This window comes from Myotis daubentonii, chromosome 9 (assembly GCF_963259705.1).
Source record: "Myotis daubentonii chromosome 9, mMyoDau2.1, whole genome shotgun sequence".
NCBI lineage: Eukaryota > Metazoa > Chordata > Mammalia > Chiroptera > Vespertilionidae > Myotis > Myotis daubentonii.
In genome coordinates, this window is record NC_081848.1 from 63901758 (window position 1) to 63925646 (window position 23889).

Below are 23889 nucleotides of genomic sequence, written 5' to 3' on the forward strand. Positions count from 1 at the left end.
TAGATAGCATATATATGGGTCATGTTTTCTTATCCATTCAGCTACCCTATGTCTTTTGATTGGAACATTTAAGGCATTTTCACTTAAGTTTATGATTGCTAGGAACTTATTTATTGCCTTTTTTACTTTATACCTATGTTTCTCTCTCTTCATTTCTTCTTCTTCTTCTTAAAGCTGTCCCTTTAACATTTCTTGCAATGCTGGTTTGCTGGCAATGTACTCCGTTAGCCTTTTTTTGTTGGAAAGCTCTTTATTTCACCTTCAATTTTAAATGATAGCCTTGCTGGATAGAGCAGTACTGGATTCAGGTCCTGGTTTTTCATTACTTTGAATACGACATGCCAACTCCTTCTGGCCTGAAGTGTTTCTATTGAGAAACCAACTGACAGTCTAATGCAAGCACATCATGTTTGACATGTTTGGTCTAATGGGAACTCTCCCTTGTAGAGTACCATCTTACTGCCTTTAAGATTCTTTCTTTGTCTTTAATGTTTGTCATTTTAATTATATGTCTTTGTGTGGGTCTTTTGGGGTTCATCTAGATTGGGACTCTGTGCTTCTTGGACTTGTGTGACTATTTTCTTCACCAGGTTAGAGAAGTCTTCTGTCATTATTTCTTTAAACGGGTTCTTTATTCTTTGCTCACTTTCTTCTCCTTCTGGCATCCTTATGATGCAGTTGTTGTTAAGTATCATGTTGTCCCAAAGTTCCCTTAAACTATCTTACTGCTTTTCAATTTGTTTTTCTTTTTGTTGCTCTAATTGGGTGTTTTGTTCTACCCTGTCTTCCAAATCACTTATTAGATCTTCTGCTTCATTCAGTCTATTTTTTAATTCCTTCCAGTGTATTCTTTTTTTTTTTCTTGTGTACTCACCTGAATAGTCAGGGAACTTCACCTATTTTATTTAGGTTTTCATTTTTTTAAATTCCAACCCGAAGCTAAATATGATTGGAAACCAGTAAGCACTGTTTGTTCCAAAGGAGTAGGATCATTCAGATCTACTCTAGTAAAGTATTCAATGCTTAAGAGCAAAGCTTTCCAGTGTATTCTTGATCATAGATATGGTAGCCTTCATTTCCAACTGGTTCTCGTTCATGGTTGTAGTTTCCCCTAAGTTCCTTATAATTCTCACTACGTTTTAAGCATACTTATAACCATTACTTTGAACTCTATATCTGATAAATTGCTTGCCTCCATTTCATTTCACTCTTTTTCTGGAGCTTCTTCCTTTTCTTTCATTTGGGAGTTATATCTTTGTCCCCCATTTTTGCTGTCCCTTTGTTCTTGTTTCCATGTATGAGATTGTACTGCTATGCCTTCCAGTCTTTGCGGGGTGGCCTTTTGAAATAGGTGTTCTGTGGGACCCACTGTTGCAGTCTCTTTGATCTCCTGAGCTGGATGCTCTAAGACTGCCCCTTGTGTGAGTTATTTGGGCTCTCCTATTATAATTGGGTCTTGTTGTTCCATTCATGGGTGGGTTCTCCATTCAGGCTGGCTGACTATGAGGCTCAACGCCAACCATATCGTGCAAGCAGTTATGCAGGTGCTGACAGAACAAGACAAAACACAACAATACAAAACAAAAACATATAACAACAACAAAAACAACCGCTACAGAAAAGAGAAATTAGGCAAGAGTTAAGAGAATAACAATAATACAAAAGAGAAAAATACACATAGAAATAAAGGGGAGTGGGGGAAATATGAAAAAAAAGAAGAAAAAAATAAGAACAAAGAATAGGAAAAGAAAAATAGCATAAAAGAAAAGAGGAAGGAAAATATATGAAAATAAAAAAGGAGAAAAAAATGAGAAAAAAATAAGAGAAAAGTACAAAAAAACTAGAGTAAGAAAAGAAAAAGAAAAGTAAGACTATGAAGGACTAAAGAGAGATAAAAACAATAACAAAGCAATAAAAAAATAAAGAAAATAATGCAAAACACAAAGCAAAGTAGAGTTCACCTGGGCAGTGTTTAGTTTAGTACCTCCTAGCAGCTCCCTTTGGATCTTGCTCTTATGTTGACTGAGGCTGACTATTTTGTATGCTGTTTCTGGGCCTCCTGAGAGGTAATTTGGTGCTAGCCACTGTCAGAAGCTGCCCACATTTTGCTCTTGACAATGTGATTGAACCTTTGAGCGATCCATGGTTTTTGGCTGCCTCCACAGGGCTTGGCTGTGTGCAGGAGGGGCCAGGCTGTGCCCTAGGGTGGGCTTGTTAGCAGCATGGGGCCTTGAGGCTGATCAGCAAACATCGTAAGTACCTACATATCCATCTCCATCCATCTCTGCCTACTGGCCGGCTTCCAGACTTGATTACTGAAAAGGCTGTTTCTGAAAGGACTTTGGGGCAGAATCAGGAGGATGCGACCTCTGGGTCTCCTGTCAGGGGAGGTGCCATTCAGATTTCAGTGAAGATGGTGGGTGTGTTCCCCCATCCAAGCACCACACGTCTCAGTCTGTCCCAGAGTATTTCCCTGACCTCATCCAGACGGAACCCCTTGTATGCAGTCTGGTGGAGTCTGCTGGAAGCTGGGAGTGTCTGTCAGTTTTCCCACGAGGAGGAAACATAGTAGGATAGTGGGGGGAATGGCCCCACCAAAAGTCAATCATTGATGCCCCCTGAGACTATTGAGACCTAAAGGCATAGCCTCTGCTTCTGCCTCCTCAGCAGAGATCAAGATGCAAGGTGGGGCAAGCAGGATTTCTTAGGGTCTACATCAAACTAAAAAGCTTCTGTACAGCAAAAGAAACCAGCAACGAAATTAAAAGTGAGTTCAGTGTATGGGAGAACATATTTGCCAATGATATATCTGATAAGGGATCATATCCAAAATATACAAAGAACTCATACAACTCAATAACAGAAAGACAATCCGATTAAAGAATGGGCAAAAAACCTGAAGAGACACTTTTCCATAGATAACATACAAATGCTTAATAGACTTGAGAAAAATGTTCAACATCACTAATCATCAGATAAATACAAATTAAAACTATAATGAGGTATATCACCTCACACCTGCCAGAATGGCTACCATCAATAAATCAACAAACAACAAGTCCTGGCGAGGATGTGAGAAAAGGAAACCATAGTACACTGCTGGTGGGAATACATTTGGTGCTGCCACTGTGGAAAGCAGCACGGAGATTCCTCAAAAAATTAAAATTCAAACTGCCCTTTGACCCAGAGATCCCACTTCTGCAAATATATCCTAAGAATCCAGAAACGCCAATCGGAAAGAATATATGCACCTCTATGTTCATAGCAGTGTTATTTTAATAGCTAAGACCAGAAGACAACCAAGTGCCCATTAGTAGATGAGTGAATAAAAAGGTGGTGGTACATTTACACAATGGAATACAATGAGGCTGTAAAAAAGAAGGATCTCTTACTCTTTGTGACAGCATGGATGGACCTGGATATTATGCTAAGTGAAATAAGCCAGTCAGAGAAAGACAAATATCACATGATGTCACTTATATGTGGAATCTAATGAACAAAATAGGTCCAGCGGCATGGATGCATGGAACAGAATCACAGGTCTCAGAGGGGATGGGGATGGGGATGGGGAGGGGACAGAAGGAGTTAACCAAAAAACACATATGCATACATGCATTACCCATGGACACAGACAATAGTGTGGGGAAGGCGTGGGGTGGGGCAAGGAGCTGGGTAGACAGGGGTAAAGGTCGAGAAAATTGGGGACATCTGTAATATGTCAACAATAAAAAAAAATCTGTGTTCTAAAATGGTGCACACACACACACCTCCCTTACTCCCTTTAAAAAAACACCGAGAGAGAGAAAGTAAGAGAGAAATGGAAGTGGAATATGTAGAAATGATGTTTTATTTCAGGGACAATACTATATGAGTCCTTATGAGTCTGGAAGAACATTTTCTGGTCTCGTGGAAACCAAAGACAGCAAACCCAAGCAACAGCTACAACTCTGGTAAAAGGCACATCTCTTAGAGTTCCACTGTCCCAGGCAGAAGGCAGTAAACTGAGATAAGTGTTTATTAAGTCCATGCCCTGGCTAACAGTAGGTTAACACAGACTCAATTCTTCCCTCCTAGTGTGGGAATCACTTGGGAGAATCCTAAAAACTTTAAGAGCCGGAGGTGGGGGCAGCCGGGGGGGTGGGGTGGGGGGGACACTTCTCAAAAGTAAACAGACACATCAAACTTAATGACATTTATTATTAATTATCGTACTTAATAATAGCTAACATGCAGTGAGCACTGAGATACTGTGCTCAGTTCTTTCCTAAGCACTAAGCATCATGTAATATAACCTTCACCATTACCTATTAAAGCATAGTATTATGATGCCCACGGTAAAGACGAGACACAGTAGAGAATATAAATAAACACATGCAAGGAGCATGGGGATGAAGACACAGACTGGATTCTGAATATACTTCTTTTTGGAACTCTTCAAGTGATTTTTTAAATATTTTTAAATGTGCCTACATGTCTGCTTAGCAACCACCACTCCACTCCCCAAACTCTCCCCTCCAACATATACGCATTCATTCTTCCTCTCTCTCTATGCTGTTCTTCTGTTTACGGCTTTATTAAGATACTAGTCCAGCCCTGGCTCTTGCTGCCTGTGGTACAACACCTCGCAAAACAGCACTGCTGGTTTATAAGGTGATACAACCTTCCCTGCAGAGCGTGGGGGCATGATTAAAACCGACTAATGGCCAGAAAGCCCATTTTCATTCTACACTTGACAAAATAAACACCTCGTAAAGGCAGGTAAGCAGAAGCTACTTTTCACTCTGGACTGCTTGGTCTTAATAACCTTTGAAAGGGAGGAACCGATTGCAGGGAACTTCTAGCCTCTGACACACACAAAACACAATTATGGCACAAGGAGACCACGGCAAAACCCCTTATGTAAAGTTAAATCATTACCCCACCCCCTTCCCATCTCCTCACTACAGACCGGTGCTGAACTGCAAAGGTTTTTTCTGGCTGCAGCAGTGGGATCTAAACCAGCCTGTCTTTAAAAAGAGGACATTTGATTTCCCTAAAATCAATTCCAAAAAGGGCTATTTCCCCCCCCCCCGGGCCCCCCTCTTTTGTCCACAGCAAATGAAGCTCCACTTACATGTTGGAGGAAATTATTACAAAACATTCCTTTTTTTTTTTTTCTCAAAGTGCAGAATTTATGGTAACAGATAATTAACAACAAATGACAAACAATCTGAGTAGTAAAGGTCCCAGTTTGGTTGCCAAGATGATGGGATCAAATTCCAAGATAAACAGTGGAGCGTGCCGGCTGCCATTAATGCGGTGGAGGGGTCGAGATGGACAGATGGAAAACAGACTAGCCATCCACCAACAAGGCACACAGTGTGGGGCAAGCAACCTCCCACGGGGTTACTATTTCCCTCTGAATTCTCCAGAGTGTCAGTGGGCGAGGGGGTGGGGCAAGGCTCACTCTACGGTGCTGCACAGGACACCCAGGCCTTTATATTTCACACAGAGAGAAAAATAGCTTCTTCTTTGAACTGCATTACGGGAGAGTCAGAAATGCATACCCTTTAGGAGCCAACACCGCCTTCCCAACTCTGTTGCTTCTTCCCAAAGGTTTGCCCCTCCCATTCCTCTTTCCTTTAAGCTTGAGACAAAATAGGTTTCAGGTGCTGCCAGCTGTGCCCAAAATGTGAGGGTTAAGAGCCAGGTGAAAACAAGTTAACCTGTAAAAGTCAGAATCTGAGCACAACATATGGTCAGGCTCCTTGATACTAACAGATGGCGAACCTTGGGAAATCGCAATTGCAGATATTCTTACATTTCTCAAAAGCAAGTTCATGGTTCGCTATTTGTCAAACAGATTTTTTTAAAATACTGAAACACAAACCTAAAGTGTTGAATTACCTAACAAATTGTTCCTTCTCAGAGATCAAAACAGGCAAATGCATCCAATATTGGTATTTTAATCCTTTCAAATGCTGGATTCATTGGTATGTAGAGTTAGCATGCATACCCCAGAAAGCTGAGATGCAGTTTATCTTATCTCCCCGTTGACTCATGTTTGGAGATACTGACACTCTCCTGGTGTTAGTCAAGCCCAAGACCAGGGACATCATAATTGCAAGAAAGAGTTATGAGCTAATGAATATATCTGCTAGGCCCGCCCTCCCCCTCTCCTTCTCTCCTTTACACACACCCTCAGTTTTCTCTTCGTCATAAAACATGCATCTTCTCATTACACGCCCTGCATAGCCAAGCAGGACTAATATATAAAAACTAGTAATTTTAAAAAAGAAGAAAAAAAAAGGAACACATTAAATATAAGGCAGAACCAAGAGCAATGGGTATGATATTTGTGATTTTAAAAAAATCAATCTAATATAGTCTAGTAGGGTCTGTGGTTATCTTTGAAGTCTTAGGGCAAAGCAAAATGAAACAAAAGGGAGAAAAATTTTCCAAAACTCAGACCCAAAATAGAGCTGGTAAAATGTCTCTGTCGTAGCAAAAGGCTAAAATCTTTCAGGAAATTAGAGAAACATGCTGAGGTTGCTTAGCTGGTGGGAGACTTAATTTTTTCTTAATTTCAGCCTTTTTAAGCCTTTGTGCAAAACACATTTTTAACTAAGTGTACAATATGTATTGCTCTGTGGCCCAAATACCACAAGTGAGCCACTTTCCTTAGCCAATCAGCATAAATGCCAAAATAGCCCACTGCAAGATGGGAAATGATATTTTTCTAACTCAAGAATTATCGAGCTGGAAGGTTTCAGAGACTAGCTGTACAAAGAAATAAATGGGTCTAAGTAGAGTCCATGTCATGGTGTAGGGCCCTGCAATATTTTAAGGAAGCAACTGCCAACAGAGGAACTTCAAGAATGGTTTAATATGCACGTGAAATTTTAAAGCTCAATAGTAACGACTACTAAAAATTTACCTCTGTTTGCTTTATTAAATGGTGTTAGTTTTTCTTTTTTTTTCCAACTAGTGTCAAGAGCTTTGCTACTTAATATAAAACTCCACAAAAATTTAAACCAACTAGGGGAGCTTATATTCTTGATTTGTGGTAAGGAAGAGAAAAAAAAAAGCCTACAAAAATGCATTTTCTTCTTTGCATACATTTTACCCTCCTACAGGGGCAGAAATGGAAAACAAGAAATCTTCAAAGCAAAATAATACAAAAATATGCAGACCCAAATACTGCAAGGGCCAATAAATCCAACCAAGTTTCCTCTCTGCAGAGTTAGTGTTTTTACACAAAGTCTCCAACTATACTTTGTACATTAAAACACACACACACACACACACACACACACACACAACGGCAGACTAACATGGTGGTCTGCACAAATGTGGTAGTTTTATCCGCACTGATATTCAAATAATAGCCTAATCATGCCAGAGTAGCTCCTGAAACATCTAGTTTCCAGTATGCTATGAAAATCTAAAAGGGAAAAAGACAATGGGAAGGAGAGAGCTAAAGAAATACTGCAAAGGAATCAAAACGAGCTGATGGATAGATCTTCTGAGACGCAGGGAGCTTTCTCTTCTTTGTAAAACAGTTCAAAACTACCTGGGTTTTTTTTATACAAAATGTGGTAGATACACTGGCCCTACTTTGTTTTTAGATCTTAAAATATGCATCTTCATAAGCTCTGAAGTCTCCAAATTAAAATTAAATGTCTCAAATGCAGACTCTCTGTTACATTACTTCCTGGTCAGCTTGCCTTGCCATTTTGCATATTTTTATCGAAACATTTCCATGAAAGACGTTTTAAAAAAAACCCTGTATTTTGAACAAGGTACAGATTCAACCCTTAAGCAGAAGTGATATAATTGTTTTCGTTTTATATGTCTATCCATCGATGGCGGCCACACTCTCCCTATGATTCTTGTTTTACCTCCATAAATGTAGGTTAAGTATTTCAGAATCTGAAATCCAGTTATACCATACTACAGAGGTTCTGCTTTATGTATCAGAATTCTTTACCCTCCCAGAGAGTTAAATAACCAAAAACACAAACAAAAAATACCACCCAGTTGTGCAACATACAGCTAGGGCTCTAAGAACAAATCCATATGGACAAAAAAAAAAAAAAGATATGTCTGATTTTAGCCTGGCTTTCTAATGCTCGAATGCAAACAAAGAAATCTACAGAATAGGGGAAAAGTCAGCTGTACAACAAAGTCAACTGTCACGGACCACAAGACCAGTACCCTCAGGGAATATAGAGGAAAAAGAACTTATTTTAAAAAAGAAAGGGGAGAGGAAAAGAAAAATACCCTGTGTTTATATATGAGTGCAAGCTAAAAGGGCCATTCAGCATCTCCACGATGAATTTCAGATTGAAAACATTAACAAAAATTATGGCCATGCTAATGTGCGGGCCAGTGATAAATTTGTAATGAGAATGAGAAAGTGGCTTACCAAGAGAAAAATGTTTCAAATTTTTTTTCCCAAACAGCTAATGCAGCCCAGCTCTGTAGGAAACGATGAAATTCTACCTTCTTTAACATGTGCAATTTTACAGAGCCCCAGACATTCATTCATTCATTCATATTACTCTTCCTCTGTCTGAGAGTTAGGAGTCATTTTTCTTCTCCCTCCACCATATCTCTATGATGCCTCCCTATTATAGTCTTTCCCTGCAGAATTTCACTAATGATGAGGGATTTGTGTTCTTAATTTCAAATAGACTAAAGAAAAGGTAAAACATAGAAGAAATCCTAAACTGCCAGAGTGAGACGGTCTGATGCTAAAGGGTATCAAATCCAATAGCTGGGGAGGAACCTGAAATTCAGAGAAGCCCAAATTTCTAAGGATCAGAGACCTAACTAGTGACCAATCCAAGTTCCCTTAAACACCGTCAAGTCGTGTCCTACAGCAAGCTGCTTATTCACTGATACTATAGAATGCCAGCTTCCAAAAATGAATTTGAAGATGCTTCTTAAAAAATTCCACTTCAGGTAGCGGACTAAGAAGTAGGCACCATCCTTGGCACTGCTCTCATCTTCCCACACATGAGCAAGTTGAATTCTACCGAACCAATGAATAAATAGCCTTTGGTCTATTCCTTGGTACCACCTAAGGAAGTGAGGCCCAGAGTAAGTAGATTTGCAGCAGAGGGAACTTTTATTGCATATCTTGCAGACAAAGCAGAGGGACTTGTAGATACATTATATTTTTGTTATCCTTTAAAAAATGTTTTCATCAAAAAAGTATTACATAGTTGTTAAGTATATAAAGTAAAAAATGAAAGGTCTTTTATCCAACACTCCTTTAGCAAATTCATTCCCAAATTTATTCCCTACATAATCATCAGTAATGTTGGTATTTATCTTTCCACACTTTTATATTTTTTTAAACCAAATAACACAATTCTGTAATGCTCTTCTGTAATTTTGTTTTTGTACCTAAGGATACCTAATACAGCCCTGAAATAAATATTTACTTTCTACCACATTAAAATGAAACTTCAGATAAAAGAAGCAAAATCCTTTAAGAATTTTGGCATGGAATGATCACCCAGACACCCTAAATGCTTCAGATCAAAATGCCCAATTAAACAATGACATGCTATAGAATTCAACAAAGTAACAAGTAATAAGTCATTGTCAGGTTTTATACCACCAAGCAGTTCAGAAATAAAAATATTAACCAACAATTATCTCATGCTCACCAAGTAGTGGAAAAACCCATAAATATTATCCCAACATCTGTTTATCACATGCTATCTTTCAGCCATTATGTCATATGCATTATCTCATTTAATGTTCACAATCATTATAAAGGGTCATTAAACCCATTTTACAGATGAGAAGACTGAGGTTCATTAATTTGTCCATCATCACCTAACTAAGCCTGTAACTAACTGGTGGGATCAGCATTTGTAGAGATCTATTATTTCAGACCTCATTCTCAGCCACCATATGAATATTGTCCTCATTTCTCAGCTCAAGCTGTCCCCTTTGCACTCAACCCTAGTTATTATGATTAACTCTTGATGCTTCTGTTTTAACCTCTGTCAACAGCGGAGTCTAAGGCATTAATTGGGGTTACAAGGACCTGAGACCAGCCCACATGAAGGAAGGCTACTGTGATACCCTAGAGAACAACCAAGCAACACTCAGCTCACTGGATTCCTTCTCCCTTGGGACTGTCACTCTCATGGAGCAATTAAAGGTAGGTGAGACACTCCTAAGCTGTGATCTAAAAAATCAGGATACCTGCCAACCCACCCAGAAAAGTTTGCTGGACAGCACTTACCAGTAAGTATTTTTTTTATTCATTTATTTGTACTCTACTGGTTTTCAAAATGAATGGAAACAACTTATAATTAAAAACACAAATGCAAAATTTATAAAACAACCATTAATGATAATATCTACCATTTATTGAGTATAACCAAGCACTAAGCACTCCTCTAAGAAATTTACAAGTAATACTGTTTGTAACCTTTTGAGATAGGCACTACTTTATTGTCCACATTTTACAAGTGGAAAAACAAACAAACAGAAATGTGGATACATTTCTCTGTGTTTGGTTGCACTACTAGTAAGTGGTGCAACCAGTTTTAAATCCAACAATCTGATTCCCCTGGAGATGTTCACCACTGTGCTATAGTGTCTCCCAAAACAAGTGCAAAAGAAGCAGAGCTAAGTAAGATCCCAGGATCACTTTGTAAGGTCATATATGATTGGCTTACCACTATCCTATACATCTGAAACTAACATAAAATAATATTGAATGTAAACTATAATTGAAAAATAAATTATTTTTATGTGTCTGCAACAAGCAGAATCCGAAGTAACCGCTTGAGCTAAAGCTGACCCGGGGAAAAATAAATTATTTTTAAAAAGAAGACCCAAGGGGTGTTGACAACCAAAGATATACATAAATAAACTAACTAAAACTGAAAATAAAATTTGTTTTGAGCTTCTTAACAACCAGCCCTCAAAGAAAAAGGGGAAGAATTAAGCAAGTGACCAATGATCCTGGTTAGTGTGGGACTAATGGTCTCTCAAAACACAGGACTTTCAGTGCAAAAACTGAGATGGTTGGACACTCTACTACAAAGTCCTGAATCTATCTCTCTATATGAAAGCCTAAGCAACCATTATGACAGAAAGACCAGTCGCTATGACACACACTGACCACCAGTGGGCAGATGCTCAACACAGGAGTTGCCCTCAGCCCACAGGCCCCCAGGCTGGGATGGGGAACCAGGGAGTGGGTGGCAGCAGATGTGGGCAGAGAGGGAAGGGGGGGGCGAGGCGAGAAGGCAGGGAACCTGATGGCCCTGATCACTGGCCAGGCCTAGGGACCACACCCATGCATGAATTTTGTGCACTGGGCCTCTAGTATATATATAAAACCTGAATATGCAAATAGGTCAAATGGTGGAACAACCGATCACTATGACATGCTCTAACCACCATGGGGCACGCGTGGAACATGGCGGGCGTCAGCAGTAGGTGGCAGAGCGCGGAACATGGCAGGCATTGGCCACAGCAGGATGGTGGAGCAGGTGAGCAGGGGCACCAGACCAAGGCGTGGCACCAATCGCTGTCATCAGAGCGAGCCTCTGGTAGTTACTGAAGATTCTTTGCTCCTGCGCACCACGGTCCTGCCTGGTGTTCACACCTGCTGCTAGCACCAGAGCCGCCACTCACACCCACTGCCGGTGTCTGGCGCCGGCCCTGACTGCTTGGCCACCGTCAGCAGGTGCAAGCAGCAGCTGCCAGCCCCAAATGCCCCTCAGGGCTTCTCCACCTCCCCCTGCTCCTAATGGGCAATTGGGGCTGGCAGCTGCCTCTCACATTTGTTGCCAGCACTGGAGCCACGGCTCGCACCCACTGCCAGCGCCCGGCACCAGCCTCGATTGCTCGGCACTATCAGTGGGTGTGAGCAATGGCTGGCATCCCCAATCACCCCTCAGGGCTTCTCCACCTCCCTCTGCTCCTGAGGGGTGATCAGGGCCAGCCCGGCTCGCATCCGCTGCTGGCACCAGCCCTAATCTCTCTGTGCCATCAGCATGTGGGAACGGTGGCGGTGGGATCAGGGCTGCCGGCAGACAGGGGCTTGGGGACCATGGCAGGAGGGGCCGGGTCGGGGCATGGAGGATGGGCCGAGACCCTCCCCTGTGCTCATTGCAGCCTCAAGGCCCACAGTTCCTTTCAAGGTGCACAAATTTGTGCACTGGGCCCCTAGTATTTTATAAGGCCTCAGATAATTAAAGACATACAAAATCATTACAGTGCTTTCAAACCTACATTGGTTCCTTTAGCAGCTCCTCCCACCATCATTAAATACTAAACAATTCTCTCAAAAGTCTTCTTGGGAAAGATGAAAGGGTTATAGAAAAATAAAGCCCTATTAATTGTTGGTTTTCAATCAGCACATCTATTAGTGTGTTCAAGAGTCTGGGAAGAGGGGCACACAAATTCTGGGTTAAATTCTGCCCTGCCAACTCCAGCTGTGTTTTAATTTTCTTTCCCAAGGTCACATTGGATTGCTTTTTTTTTAAAAAAAAAAAAAAATTTCCTGCCTGGCCAGCATGGCTCCGTGGTTGAGCATCAACCTATGAACTAGGAGATCACAGTTCGATTCCCAATCAGGGCACATGCCCAGGTTGTGAGTTCGATCCCCGGTATGAGGCATGCGAGAGGCAGCCATTGAATGATTCTTTGCATCATTAATGTTTCTCTCTCTTTCTCTCTCTCCCTTCCTCTCTGAAATAATTAAAAAATATTTTGTAAAAAACTTCTCTGTGTCACAGAGATGCAGGCCAGTGGTTTTTAGAAAGCTTGGTGGCAACCTCATCAGAACTCAAGGGTAACAGCAAACCAAGACCAAGCAGTAAACTTCTTAAAGCCAGTTGACAACAGCTCTGAAATCATGATGGAGTTCATGAAGATGGGAGCAGGTCTTATGTTTCTGTGTCCTCCCAAAGCAACACCTTGCAAATAAATATTGTCTTGGTTGCCATCTTCATCTTAGGATGTCAGAGCTAAAAGATCCATAACTATCATTTAGTGCAAATGTTCACAGATGAGTAGACTGAAGCCTGGAGAAAGGAAGTAAGTTGACCAAGGGAGGTCACAAGGCTGAGATGAGACTAACTGAATTAAATGGGAAGTGAACTACTAGTAGTCCTTAATTATGGTGAGAAAACCCCAACAAGGCTGCATGAAAGAAAACCACGGATCATTTAAGGAAGCAAGATTGCAACTCCAACCCGGGTGATCTGTCATGGGTCTTCATAGTCCTCAATTGTAAGTGAAAAAGGAAAACAAGTGTTTTAAGAATCCCATGCAAAATAAATGAGTAACATTTCAAGTGGAAAAGACAACATATCTTCAGGGAGAGGAGCAAAGCCCTATGTGACATTTTAAAAATTAAAAAAACTGAAGAAAAACTAAATATTGTATGGATATTTTCCAGCCAATTTAAGTTTCTATTTGGACTAAGGGCAATCTTTTTAAAAAATAATGGAAAGTAACATTAGCACATTTCACCAAGATATTTGGATGCCTAGTATGAGCCAGTCACTGTGTCAAGGTATGAAACATGAAAACGTAAAGGCAAGGGAAAGGTGGGTCAACATCTTGAAAACAGGATACACCGTCATTCAAACACTCATGATGTTAAAACAGCTCAGAAAAATTCCAATGAAAATCTCCAAATCTCAAACATTAATTTCTTATCTCAATGCACAATCAAATCAATGGATGGATTGAGCAATCAATCAGTATTTCTTGAATACCTGTTACCTACTCGATCCCTGTCTTTAAGAAATAAATGAGAGAGAGAGAGAGAGAGAGAGAGAGAGAGAGAGTGAGAACAGTAATAATGGAGTTAGTACTGAAGTATATGCCAAATGACTAGGGGCATCAGGTGTGGGGTCAGGGAAGGCACAATCAGTTCGGACTGGGAGAGACAGAAGAGGTTTCATAGATGTAGAGGAGCCTGAACGGGCTCTGAGGCATTTGATGAGCTGAGCATGGCACCAAGATGGAAAGGCTCAGGGTGTGCTCAGGTGACAGTGAGCCAACTTATGTGGCTGTAGCAAAGGGTTCAGGTAGGAAGCTCTCAGTGGGTGATAAAGATGAAAAGGCAAGCTGGACCCAGACCATGGAAGAATCCTCTACTCCAAGGTAGGAAGGCAATCTGGAAAAAGGGCTCCCCAGATGTCTAGGCTACCATTACAAACCCCAATTGTCAAGCTTTTTTTTCAAAAAAGGTATAATCTCCAAAACCGGTTTGGCTCAGTGAATAGAGCATCGGCCTGCGGACTGAAAGGTCCCAGGTTCGATTCCGGTCAAGGGCATGTACCTGGGTTGCAGGCATATCCCCAGTAGGAGATGTGCAGGAGGCAGCTGATCGATGTTTCTCTCTCATCGATGTTTCTAACTCTCTATCTCTCTCCCTTCCTCTCTGTAAAAAAATCAATAAAATATTTTAAAAAAAAAAGAATTGTTTAAAAAAAATAAAAAATAAAATAAAAAAAGAAAAAAAGGTATAATCTGGTCCTTTGAATATTTCATGGCTAGATCTAAGCAGATCAGTTCTAAGGTTAAATGACCTTTAAAATATCTCTGTGTATCCACAGTTCAGGAGTGGAATCTCATGGCAACCAACAAGTGAAGACTAAGCTGAGATTCCCTGTCAGTCATTTTCCCAGAATCTAGGCCAAAACATACTTTCTTTTGCCTAAAAGAGAACAGAATCCAGAAAGTACTTTGCAATTCTTTAATGCAAAATGTCACCCCAGCAAAACAGAGCTGAAGTATCCTACGTCCACAAATCCTGTCACATACTAGTATTTGAAAAAAAAAGAAATTATTAGAAATAGGAGAATAAAAGAAATCTTGAAGTGAATACATAGTTATCATTTGGAAAAACCATTTTAACAAAAAAATTATAATTTACCTTAAAACTTTTCCTTAAAATCATGCTAGCAATACTTCATAATCATGAATATATTCTGATTTTAAGCAAGTATAAATTTCTCAGAAATAGTTTAGCATACAAACCATTTACAAGGATTTCTTTCTCGTTTTTGTTAGAAATCCCATCACATGGAAATTGAGTGGTTCTACTGGATATATTTGCAAAGTAACATCCTATTATACACTAATATCCAAATAGTCAAAAAAAAAGATCTTGTTTGGTTAGTGTTTCTAAATTTGAGTGTGTGTGTGTGTGTGTGTGTGTGTTGAGGGAGGGCGGTCCCACTATTTTTTTAAATGCCCAAATAAAACAATTACTAAAAAAACAAAAAGAGCTTGTGACTTAGATATGCCCTGAGTTCAATTTTGCCAGGGATGGCAAAAACAGTCAACAGAGCTCTAATCTCCTTTCTCTCTTGACTATACAATAGTTTTCAAAGAGGTTTAGTCCTACTATGAAAGACGCATGTTAGCCATTGGAAGGGTCTCATAGAGAATGAGCACCAGGCCTTGAATAAACAAGGGAGATGGTGACCTTTTGCCCCATCTGCTGAAAGCCCCGCACATCCTGTGGCAGAGGAACAGAAAAAAGCTGGTGTGCATCCAGGTGCTGCAAAATCTGCCTCTTGATTTCTCCCACACTTTGTTCCTGAAACAGTTTAAACCGCACTTGATTTAAACAGTGTTAGGGAGTGGTAGAAAAGTACAATTCCTGGAACCAAGTGCTCCACCGTCCCTTAGACCTTTGTTCCCTGTTTGAGTGGTGCACATGCAGCACACTTTCCACTAGCAACAGGCAAGGCAGCGGATTTGGCGGGGGCTGAACAATTAGTCCTGATTAGACCTATTTCCCAGCTAAATGTAAAGGGGTGGTAAGGTGAGGTGAGGGGGGAAACTAGACATTTTCAAGAAATATTTCCTCATGGAGACAAGCAATACAGTGTAAAGCAAACTGAGCTAGGGGATCAGGAGGCGACTCTGCCAAAATTCACTGTGTGACATTAGGCAAATACCTTCACCTCTCTGATGTTATCCATAAAACGTGGGCGACCTACTACCACCCAAGAGAGGCTCTGAAAATCAAATTGAAAGTACTCTGACACTCTGAGGTGTTAAACAGATGTAGGGTATTCCTCCAAGCGATAGTGAGGACCACAGATAAGCATCTGTTTTGCGAATCATAGGTCTTTTTTTCTCCCCGGCAGAAGTCATCAGTGACTTTCTTATTTTATGTCTATTTTCTTGATTGTTAGTTTTTAAAAGTTCATGAGCGATACTTACATATGTACATGTGGCGGCTGGAATCTGCTCTGGTTGATGTTGTAGTGCGTGAATGCCTGGGTGGGGTTAGAGCTGTATTCATCCACTGAAATGGTAACTTTGCCTTGAGAAGGAATCCCATGTGCCATCCTTCCTCTCTATAGGCATGAGCAATTCACAGCTTTCCGGAGCGAAGGATGGAAGCAGGCATGGTGCGCTTCAGCCAACCTCTGAACCCAAGGATCTACTCATAAATACTGCTGTGCGTTTCTGGGGGAAAAAAATTATAAAATGAGAACGAAGAAAAAGAGGGTGTTCAACTGTAACACCCGGACATGAAATTGGTTCCAGAAAAAAATCTCAATATGTATTGCTGTCTCGTGGATACCACCTTTTCCAACTCTCTATCCTGCAAGCACTTCAGAGTGGACACTGCACTCCATGTGACATGCTGGCTGCTAGCAAATCATTTCAATGGTGTTCAAACGAAGATTTCCTCTTTAATTATAATTATGGCACTTAACATGAATTACAGAAGGGCCATATCCCCAGTTGCCATGGAGTCTAACTATAAATGGTTTGTGCTCGAAGTGGGAGACTCTTCCTGCTAATTGGAATATCGGGTCCGTACAAAGTTGGTTTCATATAATAATTTGAAATCTCCATGCTTAACACAGCCGTAACATGCAACAACATATGTAAGTTTAAAAAGCTGTGCTCATAACAATACCTGTGTGTACCTGTACTACACGCATCATATATGCACACGTTAAACATATTTTTTTTTCTTTTATGAGGTAGCTCCCAAAATACATAGGTACTCAATGCCTACTATACATATGCATTCAACCACTGCAAAGAACTTTAGGGTAAAGCAAATCCTTCATGCTAAATCGAACATCATATCTCTAAAGACTACGGTCACTTGGGGGAAAGGCAAACACATCCAGGCTTGGACCACCGCTTTGGATGCATTCATTACCATGCCTCCTCCAGGCGGGAGGGAGCACTAAAGGAGGGGGACCATTACATCTCCCACCTGCCTCGTTCCTGCTTGTTGCTGCATAATTCTCAGTAATTAATTTCATACTTTTATAATTATGAAATTTTCATAATTTCATTGAATCTTCTTTTAAAGGTCTATATATGATTTGCTGCACTGGGTTCAGAAATGAGGATGTTTACTTTCATCGCAGGTGTGCAAAGACTGAGGAAAGCACAGGCTGTTTTCAGCGATCAGTGCAGTAGAGGAGCAGTGGCAGGCAGCACAGTCCTCGGGTAACCCTTGGGTAACCCACGCTCTTACGTTAAGTGCTCCACATCTGAATCCGTTTGCCATTGTGCACCATTAAGCTTCTGAGTCTTAGCTGCTCTCTCAAATCAAAATATGTAGAATAATAAGATTAGATTTAAATTTGGCATGAAACACCTTAAATATCAAGCAAAAGGCAGATGGCCTGCTATAGGCCATTTATTTTATTATTTTGCAACCCGGGGCTTGTGTAGTCCTCCATATGCTAGCTGGGCTGAGAAATTCCACAGCGTTCCACTCAAGTCATTCATTGCCTTGTTCATCTTAGCAAAGCGAGTTGAACAACACCCAACCTTGCCTGCGTTCCTAATGACCAAAGGCACTTCCCAGAGAGGAATCCCTGGTACGCTGGCACTTTAAACAGTATCCCTTTGGGTTCTCTTTCTTCTTCCTGACTTCATGGGAGGTATGAGTCCTTTAAGCACCAGTTGATAGACAAGCAGGCCAGTAGGATTAACGAAATTAAAGTCTTTCCCTGCCCCTCTGATGTAAGATATCTATAAGAACTGCTTACGAATCATAATGTAGCAGTTTTCATACCAAGTTTGCAGCTGTTTCCTTAATTTCCCCCACAATTATATTTTACTGTTATTTTGCAGAACAGTAAAACACAACACCTGCTTCAAATTGCAGTCCTGTTCTAAGTACTGTAATTCTCTTTTGAGACACAAAGTACCGAGACAGTACTGAAGCGCAAAACTGCATAATTGTGCCATGCTGAAAAGTAAATACAAATGAAAACATCTTCCTGTTATAGAAATGACTGCCATTAGCAAGAATGTTAGCCATCAAAGAAAGCACAGAGGAAAACACACACACACACACACACACACACACACACACATTTCCAGGCTGCGAGAACTTAAAGTGTTAGCACAATTAGAGAGTGATGTAAAAACTGCATGGCAATTCTCATGTTCCTGCCATCAATGTCTATTGTGTGAAATACAGAACATCAAGAAGTGAAGGAAACAAAATTCATGTCTAGACCATTGTGACCTCTCAGTAACAATCCTTGCCCTCAGTACCAGAAACAATTTAAATATTTCTGGAACAAACTCGCTAATTAAAATAAAATATACATACCCATTATGTAAATATCTATGCCATGACTTATAGGAGTTAGCATTAGACCCTGCCATTGGAAGCCCAGAAGAGACAGGACTTAGAAGGTGATCAATTCACACTCCTAAAGTCAATGTAGGGCTGCCTTTTCTATCAAGTGAACATCTGTGCCTTGTTGCACCTTTGCCCCAGCAAGACAAACAGAACATCTTTTCATCAGCAAGCACAGGCTCCTATAACTCTGAATGGCTAAATGGGTGTCTGGCACCTCATTTGAATTCATCTTCACCATGTTCTCTTTCAAATGTTTTATCAAAACAGTGCACCTGCAGTGTCTATCTTCTTTAATCTGGAGTCCTTTGAAGAAAATGTCAGACGGAGGCAGAGAGCTTCAAAACTTTCACAGGAACCTTTACCGACAAGTCAATAAAAAGCTATTTTTTAAAATGCTATGTTTACCCCCACTCACATCACAAAATGAACTTATCCTAAGAATTTTAAACACCAACACCTGCATTTACCTTTCTTGGGTAAATTCTCAGAAATGGGACGAGGGTCTTCCCTCTTCTACCTGAGAAATCTGTTAAAAGCTTGAAACAAGACACAATGATACACTGCCTAGAACTATCAAGAAGCTACATCACCCTGCTTCACATATGTGGGCAGTAAAACCTTGCACATGATCAGATTTTGAAGCATCTCATCACACTTTCATTGCTTTTCACATATAATAAAGAGACCAGTATTCCTTTTAAAATTTTTCATTTTTCAACACATTTGCTCCACAAAACAAAGGTGCCCAGTACTAAATGCCAGGAATCCTAAAGAAAAATAAAAAGGGACTAGCATTGCGAAACATTCATGCTGGCGTTAGTTTGATTTTCTCTTTAAAAAAAAACAAACAAAAAAACAAGTGAGCACATTTTGCATTTCCTAGACAGCAGTCATTTCTCCTGTCCCTTAAGCCCTTAAGCTGTGCAACTTGCAATGTCCCCCTCCCCAGGAATCTAGTTGGAAAACCTTTTAAAGTTTGCTGGCAATGAAAGGATTAAACGCTGAGGAATTAAATAACTGTCTCCACCTCCTAGACACCAGAAGTCCAATTTACCAAAAGTTTCAAAGCAGCAACTCATGACCCCTCTCCCCGAGCACCGCACGGCATAGCCTATGGGAAAGGAGCCCGTGATTTCGTCGTTTAAGGATGCTCATTTTATTCACTTGCCCTAAGATCGCCTAACCGCCTGGCCAGACTTTGGAGCTCGCCTGCTCCAACTGCGCCAAATTTCCTTCTCCTCCCTCTGCTGCCCAGATCCAGTGATCGCTGAAACTCCCGCCTTTGCTCTTTTATGCCCACCTCCAGTTACTCGTCCCTGCATCCCAGAGCGATCCTCACAAGCCTTCCTGGCAGCTACTCCGCCAGAGTTTCGGGAGGGATGCAAAAAGTTCCACGTGCCGCTGTCCACAGAGCGCCCTCCCTTCCGCCGCACTTACACCTGAACTTGTCTCCAGCACTGCGGACACCGGGCTGGCACATGCTTTGGGAGAGGAAGGGCAGGACTTTTCTCCTGCGCCTCTGGCTACGCGTAGAGTCTATATACGGTGGGGCGGGGGCGCGGAATTCCCTACTTTGGATTGGTGTGTTTGTTTTAAATCGGGGGAAGGTGCGGGGGGGGGGGGGTGGCTTTCACCGACTACACACACACACACACACACACACACACACACACACACACACACACACTCACTTACAGGCTCGCCCTGCCCTCCAGGCTCACGGCCGGCTGTCCGGGCTACAGCTCCCCCTTCCTTCCTGGAGCACCAGCGCGCCTTAATCGCTTAGTCCCCGGTTGCCACTGCCGTCGCCTCGGCCGCCGCCGCTGCTGGCACTGTTGGCGCTGGCGCTCGCGGCCCCGGCTCCGCCGAGCGCCTGTCTTTCTTTCTCTCCCGCTCCCCCAGCCCCGGGTTGATTGATGACCACTGGCGGCCCATGGCTCTGACACCGCGCCATCCTCGCAAAGGCATCCTAGCCCCACGCCCCCGACGTCAGTCTCCGGGCGCGTTGGCATCCCCGAACCCTCAGAGCGGAGCCCGCGCCCGGAGCCGCCGCCGTGGCCTCCCCGCTCTCCGCCCCGGAGCTGCCGGGCTGCTTCCCAGAAGCCGCGGAGAACGGAAGGGGGAGAAGCCAGCGAGGGTTGGAAGGGGATGTGAAAGCCACGGATTCCCCCCTCCTCGGGAAATCTTTTCTTTCGCTTAAAGTTTTATTTGTGTGTGTTTCCCTATCCTGACCTGTTCGTGTTTGTTTGCAGCATCTCAAATCAATTACATATTTTTCATGACCCGAATTTGCACTTAATTTGGGGTGTGCTGGGGGGGGGAGGTAAATATGCTATAAATCTACCCCACTGGAGCATCCTTAATTTCTTTTCTTGCTGATGGATTCTAACCCCCCTCCCCAATCTCCAGTAAAATGCCACCTTCGTCTCCTAGGCCGCAAACCCCCGGAATTCAGAGGCTTTACAAAGATAACCCTGCTAACGTGTAAATAGCAAAGAAACTCCTGCCTCTCTCCAGAAGAAACCGTGCGGCAACGTTACTTTTTCTCGCCGCTCGTCCCCAGTCGCCCAGCCCGAGTCACCGACTCGCTCCGCCGGCTGCGATCGTGGAGACCCGAGGCGGCAGGGGAGAGCGAGGTCGGGGCGCGGGGACCGGGTGAGAAACAGCCCCGCGCGAGAGCGGCGCGCGCGCGGGCGGCCCGGGGGCGGCGGCGGAGCGCAGCCCGAGCACAAAGCTGCGCGGCGCCTTCCCGGCCACCGCACCGCGCCCGGGCCGCCGCGGGCGCCCGGGGTGCGGGCCAACACAATGCACCCGGGCCTAGGCCGGGGCGGCTCGAACGCACAACCCCGGGACTTTCTAGTAAACAGCTCGCCTGGCCCTCGTCCCCACCCCCATCCCCGCCGCCCGGCTTTAGCCGCTGCCCCTCACCGACACCCTCTCCTCTCCGCCTGAGAAATCCCCGCGGGGGAGGGGGCGGGGACCTGGGGACCCCGAGGGGTCGGGGCCGAGGGCTGGGGGGAGGGGGGGAGAAGAGCAGAGGGGCAGGATGGGGAGTGGGAGGGAGACGCTCCTAAAAAAGACTTCGCTTTCGTTCGGGGGGTAGAAAACGAGCCCTCCTCGGGTTCCGAATGGCCCGGGAAGCGCCCGCTCCTGCGAATGTCAGGGGCACCGGGGCAGCTGCGGTCCTCCGCCTCCGAGCCCCCCGCACGCGCCTCTGACAAGGCACCTCTCACCCGGGCTCCGCTTTGTGTGTGCATTTTTTCCCTTCCTCTCGCGCTCCGCACCGGGCGCCCGGCTGCCTCCTCCCCCTCCCCCGCCCTCCGCCTCCCTTCCCGGGGTGGATTACCTTTCCCGGGCTGCGCTCCGGGTCCGGGGGATGCCTTCAGCGCCCGGCGAGCAGGCGATCCATCGCTGAGCGGCCGGAGCCGGCGGGAGGCGCGCGGGGGGCGCGCGGGGGCGGCGAGGGGCGCGGGCGGGCCAGAACCTTCGACCTCCGAGGTCCCGCCGCGGGCTGGGGCCGGGGGCCGGGGGGCGCGGCGCGAGAGGGAGGCGGGGGTATGAGGGGGGGGAAGAAAGGACAAGAGCAGCCTCGATCTGGGGAGAGAGCGAACGACGAGGGGGCGAGGAGGGAGAGCGAGGGCGCGGCGAGCCGGAGGGAGCGGTGCAGTGACAGGGACTGCCACTGGGGTCAAAGGAGCACAGCTCCAGGAAGCCCGGCGGCCAAGGCGCCGCTCCGTGCGCGCTCCCCGGCGGGACCCCGCGCCCCCGCGCGCCCCTCCTTCAGCCCCGGCCCAGTCGAACCCCCGTCGGCGCCTCGGGGCTTCGAGGTTGCAGGAGGAGGCGGAGGCAACTGAGGGCGAGGCCGGCAGCCTGCTGGCGCTCCCGGGTCAAACAGGCGGCAGGAAGCTGAGCTGCAAGTTCATCATCAGGAGTGTGATCAGCGTAAAAATGATCGGGGGTCGGGGAGGGGTGCTGTGGAACCCCAGGACAAATAAAGGGAGTTTTCCCTCCAAAAGGGCGTCTTTTGCAAAGAGAACACCCAGGCCTCCCACCCACCGACCTGCCAGGCGCTGTCTGGAGTCCTGGCACAGCTACAGGGCGCAGAGCTCGCCGCTGGGGCAAGGCGAGAGGCCTCGGGCACTGCGCTCAGACCAAAGAAGGCGACCCTGGGTCCCTTCCCATCGGCTGAGCTTAGGCTTTCCTGGGGGAGAGCTAGGCTCCTTTTCCTCAAGCCTGTCAAGTCGCCAGATACACACATACACGCACACACCCCTTTCTCTCTGCAATGTTGTTCCTGGGAAAGAAAAGGCCAACCCAGCTGATAATTTTTTCACCTTCATGAATTAAGCCACGTTCAAGATAGGGAGTTGAGGAGAGGCAGACTCTAGCTGTTTTCATGTTTGTCTTTGGGGCACAAAAGATAAGCCCTTCTAAAACGTTTTTAAAAAGCAAAGTTCATCCTATTTTCTCTGCTACTTTGGATAATGGCTGGGGGGTGGGGGATAAAAGGTTTTCAGAATTGTATGCAAACAACATAAAACAACATAAGGAAAGGGAAAGCGGCTGAAATGATAGAAGACAAGGAAAAGAAGGCTTTTAGAAAACTTGGTTGGCAGGGCTGTCTATGAAAGATGAGGTGGCCCTGTGATGTTATGCCATTGTCAGAGCTGAAGGAATTGGACGGCAACCAGATCAATTCCTTTCCAGGAGTCAGACTCAAAGATCTAGCCATTCTCCAAAGGGAAACCCAATGGGGGTATGTGAGAGAGAGAGAAGTGTGCTAAGTAGACTATGTGACAACTGACTAGACATGCTGGCTGAAATTATATCCCCTAAAAATAAAAAGGAGCCATTTCAACCTGGTCTGTGGCCTCTGTGCTGAGACTAATTGGTTTCCAGGGTAGGGGGAGGAAAGGAGAGAGGCTGGTAGGAGCCCCTATAAAAAAAAGATCAAACGGACTTCACTTGAAAATATTTCCCTTTTACAATAGGCTTTCCTGGCACTTGAATTTTAAGTATCCTATCTCTTATGCCTGGGCTGAAATGAAGGAGGAAAGGATCTTGCTAATGTATTTATTTTGTTTTACAGTGTGCCTATAGTGTCAGTACTTGTCATATGTGCTGGGATCAAGGGATAGTGGCTATCCTTGCCCAGCACAAATCACAGCAAGCGACACTGACATTAAAGAATGCCAAAGATGGGGTAGGGGTACCTTTTTATTTTGTTTTTATTTTCCAGCCCAGCAGCAAACACTGACTAGAGTCAT

The 23889-nt window shown here is 43.9% G+C and overlaps 1 protein-coding gene across 4 annotated transcripts in view; it reads right to left on the bottom strand.

The window, feature by feature from the left end:
- MPPED2 (metallophosphoesterase domain containing 2) overlaps window positions 1–22661 on the bottom strand; it is a 176275-nt gene extending 153614 nt beyond the window's left edge. The window contains exons 1-2 of one of the 4 annotated variants that reach the window (XM_059709189.1): window positions 21969–22661; window positions 16213–16461 (exon numbers count right to left, since the gene is read on the bottom strand). In XM_059709189.1, coding sequence (XP_059565172.1) covers window positions 16213–16340 — 128 coding nt within the window. In that variant the 5' untranslated portion in view covers window positions 16341–16461; window positions 21969–22661. Of the gene's footprint in view, window positions 1–16212; window positions 16462–20059; window positions 20133–20317; window positions 20815–21855; window positions 21921–21968 lie in introns of those variants that run through there. The other 3 variants (XM_059709193.1, XM_059709191.1, XM_059709190.1) reach the window with 3 other exon arrangements.
- Window positions 22662–23889: the final 1228 nt, after the last annotated feature.